The following is a 7,140-nucleotide window of genomic DNA, read 5'->3' on the forward strand; positions in this document are numbered from 1 at the left end:
ATTGCTATCTGGACACACATCACATCTTGGCCTCCGTTGTGGAACACTGTGCCTGGGTCAGGGGCTGGGCCTCTAGCAGCTTTTACAGGCTTTTGGGCAGGTGAGCGAGGAGAGGGGCAGTTCCTCTGTAGATGTCCTATGCCGGAGCAGTTATGGCAAACAGCCTCCTTCCTGCTTGACCTGTTAGATGTGCTCCAGCTTTGGCGCCCACGCTGGATAGGTCTTTGGGCCCTCTCCGGTGGTTCATAACTTAGCATATGAACACTCTCCCGTAATGCAGCTGTTCGGGTCCCCTGTGCTGTAGAGACTCGTGGCCCTGGCTGCATAAGCTGTGTGACTGCCCTGGCGGCCCTTTTCGTTGTCTCGAACCTGTGGGCGATTTCATAGGCTCTTGCCAGGGTGCGTGGTTGTTCTTCCAACAATTTCTGGACCATTTCAGCATCTGCCAAAGCATTAGTGAAGATCTCTACAGCAATGCAGTCCTGCTCCAGCTCGGAGCGGTTGGCATACACAATGGAAACCTTCTCGTATATATCATCTCTGAGGGTGTGCAGGGCCTCACCTGGTTTCCGGATTCTCTGCCGTAGCTCAATGCCAATGGCTGCTGCATGCTCTGAACACGGCCCATAGGCAGCCTCCACCTCCTCCACAATCCTCTGGTAACTCCAGCGAGCAGATTTGGGGTTTTTGTGGATTATGGCTCCAGCTGCGCCCCTCAGGCTGAATCTCAGTTGGACAGCCATGGTGTTCTCCGTCCAGCAGTTGGCCTTTGCACAGGTCTCGAACTGATAGAGAAAGTCTTTCCATGACCCTGACCCATCGAAATGGTCTGGTTGTAATGTGGGAATTTTCTCCTTGCCCCTCGTCTGTCCATCAGCACTACAATCTGCAAAACCCCCGTCTTGCACTACACCAGGAAAACAGCCGCGTGGCCCTGGCATGGCTTGTTTTGAACTGTGACCCTGGTCATGCTTGCAAAGCCCACACCCCCCATCTGGTGCTGGTATTGCCATGCGAGTTGTTGGGGAAAAATAGCCCTGAGCTGGCATTTCATAGCTGTACTGCGCAGGTTGGGGTATACCCGGCATAATGTGTAGCTTCGCTGGCTCAGTAAACGGCGTTTTTCTAGGGACACTGCAGGTACAGTTCATGGCGGTGAATGGCTGGCTGCATGGCCGAGATGTAACAATCCGAGGTGGGTGATCATGCGAGCCATGCTGTCCCACTGTGAGCGGTGTAGATGCAGTGTTAGCAGGGCCTCCGCAGTCTGAGCACTGCAACTGCTTAAACTCACTGCACACTGCATTCTGCTTCGCTATTGGTGTTAAGAAAGGGTTGGTGTGAGCTGAAGGTGGCGGGGTGAGATGCCATGCAGCCTCAAACTCCGTCGTATAGACTGCTGCTATGCTCGCCGCTGGCGTTAACTCTATGTCCGTGATGAAGGGGTTGCTGCTGTGGATTCTATTGTTTACATAAGTGGCACGGTCCACATTAGCTGTGCCACTCTCTGGGGTTTCTGGCAAAAATGGGTTGCTGCTCTTACTGAAGTACATTCCCATGCCATCCCCTTCAGCATCTCTCGGAGCCGCCATTTTCTCTGTCGTCCGAGGGAAAAGAGAAAAAGAAAGTTCGCTCCCTCTCTCTCGGCGCTTTGCGGAGTTTTATCCCGGACGAGCCCCCAGTGTTACCGCGCCAGATCCGCGGCCCCGAACCGTAGTAAGGAAACCTCTGGCAGTTACTTGACTCGCAGCCGGCAACAGCTTACTATACAGGTCAACTCCGCTAGCAAGAAGATCGAGGGAGGCGTAGGAAACTGCTTTACCGAACCTTTATTTCTCCTCCAAGGCACGAACACCGCGTACAGTGGGCTGAAACAGTTTACTCACAGCGGGCATCGCCGATACAACTTTGGCTGCCGAGGGAGTTATTATATTCCTTTTATTTACTTTCTCTTCGTCTCTTCTGTAGTTAACCGTTACTTTTCTTTTCCTTCTCCGCTCACCCTCACACACCCGACAGGCAGTTCCGCTAGACACACCCGCATACATTTCCCATCAGGCTTCACCCTTAAAGGACCATGCCTGTAACACATGACTAAATGGAATGATGGCCTGTGACTTTGTAACATCTGAAATTCTTACCTATGTTTTGGACTGTTGGATGATCGGCCATAGAATTCAAGACTGCACTCAAAGTAAACAGCAGTAATTGTAAGGTTTTTTTTTTACCATGCTAAGTGTTTATTTTGTCATGAAATGTACAGTGTACTTTTGAAATTTTTGAAAGCTGTAATGATGGCTGAGTATATAATTATCACTGACCAGTTCTACGCTGAACTTGACAGACACACACCACGACTTATGGCTCTATACAGACAGAAGGCTGCACGGACTGGCAAGATATCAGAGGCTCTGCGAACCATCCTGAATCATTATGATCTTCAGGTGAATATTGATAATGATAAAATTAACACAAATTAAAAGTTTCACTGATAAAAACTCAATTTTTCCTTGCTTTGAACATCTGTGTTTTATACAGATTACAGCTCTGATCTGGTATGTTACTTTAAAATACTGTGTAGGATTTTTGTCAAATGAGTAAGATACAGACTCTTTGTCATAAGAGACAGAAAGGTTGTGTCTTAAAAGAAATGTCTCCAAAATTATGTAGAGTCACATGTCATGCAGTTTCATAAACATGTATTCTCCCCAAAAGAATGACACCTGAAAACTTTGTGTTCAATGAACTTTTCTTTTCCCTTTTTAGGAGGCGCCTGATATCAACGTGAAACGCACTGCAGTGCTTCGTGCCCTTCCTGTATACCTGCGGGAGGAGGACCCAGAATTCTTTAAGACATGTAATGTAAGTGTATTTTTGCATCACTTAAATTCTGCCAGTGAGATAAAACACCATGGATTTTTTTAAATACAATTTAATACCCTAGCAGCTACCAAATTGTACAAGCAAAATACCCTCTCTTTAGAAAACCCTCACACACACACACAGGGTCAGGAGCAGGGCACAGGCGTATCACAGCACTTCGGCTACGCTGCAGGTGGCCCCAAAAACAAGGCTGAAGTCAAGATTTAGTTTCTTTTTGAGATAAAGTCATAAAATAAAAAATGACTTCTTTTTTTTTTTTTTTTTTTTAGAAAAATAACAAACATACTAATTATGTAATGCAAGAAGCTAACGCGTTAATGTACATTTTTCAAAAAAGTAGAGTACCCTAACCCGTTACAAAGTAACCCACTACACTGCTGAATTTTTTGCTAGATTACAGGTCTTGCTTGTCACATTCTCTCAAACCAACCTTACTTATTGATACTGTGTCTATTCCAGGCGGACACATTGGATGAGTCGACCCTCATTGACACTCCAGTTGCCCTTCTCACAGTGGTTACCGACGGCGCTTCCCAGACCAGTCCAGTCCATTTTACTTCCTCAAGCATGGCCATTGTGGTGGAAGGCGACTTGGTGATGCGTGATATTCCCAGATTTGCAAATGCATTTGCCTTATTGTTTGGCTTGATCTATGCTCTGCATTTAGACTACCCCAGGAAGCTCGTTCACACATTTACCTTTGTCCAAAAAATCTTCATGGGGCTTGTTGACGGCAAACCTCTGAAACCCTGCCTACATGCTCTTAAAAATGATTTGTTGCTGAAAGAGTAGTTCTGGAAGGAATATAAGGCAATGTTTGTTAGGACATGCACTCTGTTACTGAGCACTTTGTTTTAAGCACTTTATTTAAAGCACTTTAAGTTTACTACAGACTTTGGGTGGATTTAACTCCATCAGTTTACCTAACTTTGCTCTGGTTATTTGGAAGATGATCATCTTTATTTGTACCCATTTTATAAAATTGTTTTTCATTTCTTTTTCAAACAAAAGTGATTAGTATTTGACTTTTTATTTTGAATTTATGTATTTTGAGAAAGATGCAATTAGGACTGATGTTGTCCTTTGTGATTTTATAAAAAGATACATGTTCTACATTGAATTTATAATGCTCACTTTATGGTGCCAATGTCCATGTTAGTGGTTTTATAAAAACACTAAGTGATGTTTTTACATTTCCATAAAAAATGTTAAATAAACAAAATGTAAAGTAAATGAATTTCTCTAATTTTTTTTACTAGTCTACACTCAAACATTTAATAATAAATTTCTTTTAATTAATAATCATATAATTTGCGTTTAGTTTGTAATATAATTGCATTGTGTTGGATCAAAATAGTAAACTACAAAAAACACAAAAATATTAAAATTAAAGTATATAGTTTTTAAGTAAAGCTCAATTAATAAAATAAAAATATAATTTAAAATTTTTAAGATAACAATAAATACAAATTTTGAGTACCCCATACTTAGAAAAGATGAGTTTGTGTACTTAAAACTTTTGAGGTAATCAGTTTCCACAAATGTTTTAAGTTCAGTCAACTGATTTGGGTTTACAGTGTACCGTTTCAACAACACTTAAGTCTTGAACACTTTTCATAAACGTTAATCTAGCTAATCTTAACATTAGCTGTTAGCAATTACCTAGTAGCCACATTGGTAATCTGTTAGCATTAACACAGTGGCTACAAGACTGTAGATAACAAATGAATAATTACGAAATACTGAGCTGTGACAGAGCGAATTACAGATACACCGAGAACTGGTTGGGTTGCTGTACTAAGCAGCAGGGGAATCAAAGTTGAACTGGGCAGAGTATCCAGAGTGTGGAGAACTAATCTGAGCAAATAAAGAGTGAAACGCGGAGCAGAGCAGCTGAAAAGGGTGGATTTCATGCCTGAGGGGCAGAGTTGAGGAGATAAAGAGCTGCAGACTGAGGCTGAGCAGTGGGAATGATGGATGAGAGAGAGGCTGCAGACAGACGCGGACAAGATGATCAACTTTAACTATTCTGCTCTTACAATAATTTATTCAAATGTGTTTCTTATTTTGTTGTAGCCAGCTGTGTGGTCAGTTTAAAATGCAGGCGGTGTTCAGTTTAGTCTTACAGTATTTTTTTATACCACACTTAATCCAAAATTAATGTTTAACTTGTTCATAATGCTGTTCTTCTTCACTAATTCAATTATTTAGATGTATTAGATATTAGATTGGGTATTTAGATGTATTGTGTTGTCTTTTTTACCCTTTGTTTAGGTTCCAATAGAAACACTTCTCCAAAAATATAAAGTAATGTCAGTGGTCGAGGTGTTCCTGCAGGTGATCAGGTTCCAAGGTGCCGGGCAGAGCGCACAAAAGGATGCCGAGCCATCCTTAACTTCATTAACACCAAAGCACCCAAAACTGATTAACAACCCTGTTCTACCAAACTAATGACATCAGTACCCTAAAAGATTAATTGACTTCCTTGGTATCAGTATCATGTTTGAAATTTAGTATCGTGACAACTCTACTCACATGTCCAGTTTCAAAACACCACAATGGCAAAAACAGCCATATTTTAGATATAGATTCTGTTTTATTCTGGACTGAAAATTCTGGCAAGTTTAGTTTACTTCACTAACAAAATGACTGTATGTTGTAAAATGAGCATGTTTTTAAGTGCTTTTTTTAAAAAAAGGGAAAAAAAGATGTGAACACTTTAATTTGTTCATCTAAGAGGTCTGAGACATCGCTAGACAAACGTATCAGTGTGCCTCAATTCCTGCATGCTCATGCAACCAAATCCACGTGAAAGTGAAAATCTCACCGAAAGAGCAATGCTTGGCCTCTCTCAGCCTCTATTGATCTGTTCCCTAGATGAGGGCAAGGTGAAGGACACAGCCCTCAATTGGATACAAGGAAGAAGGCAGAAAGAGGAAGAGGACGATGACAGATAGAGGTAAAGTGCTGCAGGAGAAAGAGAAGCAAGCAGAATGGGGAAGAGCTGTGGAGGTGGAGGAGAGAGAGAGAGAAAGGATCTGCAGGGGGCTGACTAACAATGGATGTGCAGCAAGGAATTTAGCGTAAAACAGACAGTGTGATGTACTTAAACTGGATTCAGTTTGCAGATTTAAGTAATGTTTTGTCTCTGCACCGCTTTATTCAATTCTGTACACGTCTTGTCTCACACACTGATCTACTAGTACGTCTACACCAACAAAAGTGTGTTTTATTGATGGCAAAAGCTCATCTCTACACTCTAGAGTGTCAGGGCATCAATGAAAATACATCACAGAGAGGAAGCAGTCAACTTCAGCCTCCACACTGACAATAAATCTGAGGGTGAGAGGGCCTTGTAGGATATGTGGAAAAAAAAACCTCATTCTCGCTGATGAGAAAGGTATGTGACGCAAAAGGACACTCCATCTAAAATGGGCTTCTGTCAGCACAGAAATGAAGGAGTTGGAGCGACAGTAGAAAGGAGAGAGGGAGATTAGCAGTGGATATGAGAAGGACAACAGATGAGCGGTTGTCTCCGCAGCTGAATCACATTCTCCGAGCCTATCAACAAGACACTTGGAGAATACAGTCGAGTCCAGTCTGGGGATTAAAAAAAGAAGGGGGTTGAACAACTGAGAAATAGACCAAGGTGTAAAAAGGAGAAATGTTGAAGAGGAAAATAACAGCTTCCATTGCAGACGGAGGGAGAAGGAGAGCACTGAAAATCAGCTGGAAGATGAATTTCTGTTGGCCTTGAGTTCCGCAGGCAATCCAACCCTGAGCCGACCTCTGCGTGTCTTACCATTTTACTTACCTGTTTTATTTGTGGTAACAATTTATGCATTTTCTGTTGTGGCCAATTTTCTGTTTCTCTGCTTCAAAGCAGTTAAACTGTCTCCAATGTAAACTGAAGAGTCAAACACCATTATTTTAGCACGTCCGACACACAGATTTGATTTAGCTTCCTTAAATGAATATATCAAAAAAAATGATTAAAAGTAGAGGTAATATTGTGCACCCTGCAATTTCTGGACGAAGGAAGAAAAAAAGATGCTTTTAGCTGTTGTGCTGTTTAAATGTGTTGACTGCTGTATGCTTGCTGGGAATGAAGCATATTTTCACAAGTTTTGGTCTAATGTGGTGACACTATTTAATTTTATTCAGGTGCTACATGGACCTGGAACTGTCCAAGCCTGGAATTGCAAATGACTTCAAGCCTTTTTATCCAGTGCATGGCTGACTGAAAGGAACAGGATT

At 42.0% G+C, this 7,140-nt stretch overlaps 1 protein-coding gene across 2 annotated transcripts; it reads left to right on the forward strand.

Moving 5' to 3' along the window:
* Nucleotides 1-271: 271 nt before the first annotated feature.
* Nucleotides 272-4,145, forward strand: LOC147339177 (uncharacterized). 2 transcript variants are annotated; one of them, XM_086290294.1, is made up of 4 exons: nt 272-2,210; nt 2,345-2,444; nt 2,767-2,862; nt 3,343-4,145. In XM_086290294.1, the coding sequence occupies exons 2-4, from the start codon at nt 2,361-2,363 to the stop codon at nt 3,673-3,675; spliced, it is 513 nt and encodes a 170-aa protein (XP_086146420.1). In that variant the 5' UTR covers nt 272-2,210; nt 2,345-2,360; the 3' UTR covers nt 3,676-4,145. The 2 variants fall into 2 exon arrangements, with proteins under 2 accessions (XP_086146420.1, XP_086146411.1); XM_086290285.1 differs by lacking the exon at nt 272-2,210 and having other exon boundaries at nt 2,226-2,444.
* Nucleotides 4,146-7,140: the final 2,995 nt, after the last annotated feature.

This window comes from Aulonocara sp. 'chitande type north' Nkhata Bay, linkage group LG1 (genome assembly GCF_057382095.1).
Source record: "Aulonocara sp. 'chitande type north' Nkhata Bay isolate Kocher_YH1m ecotype deep benthic linkage group LG1, A_spYH_male_GT1.1, whole genome shotgun sequence".
Lineage (NCBI taxonomy): Eukaryota > Metazoa > Chordata > Actinopteri > Cichliformes > Cichlidae > Aulonocara > Aulonocara sp. 'chitande type north' Nkhata Bay.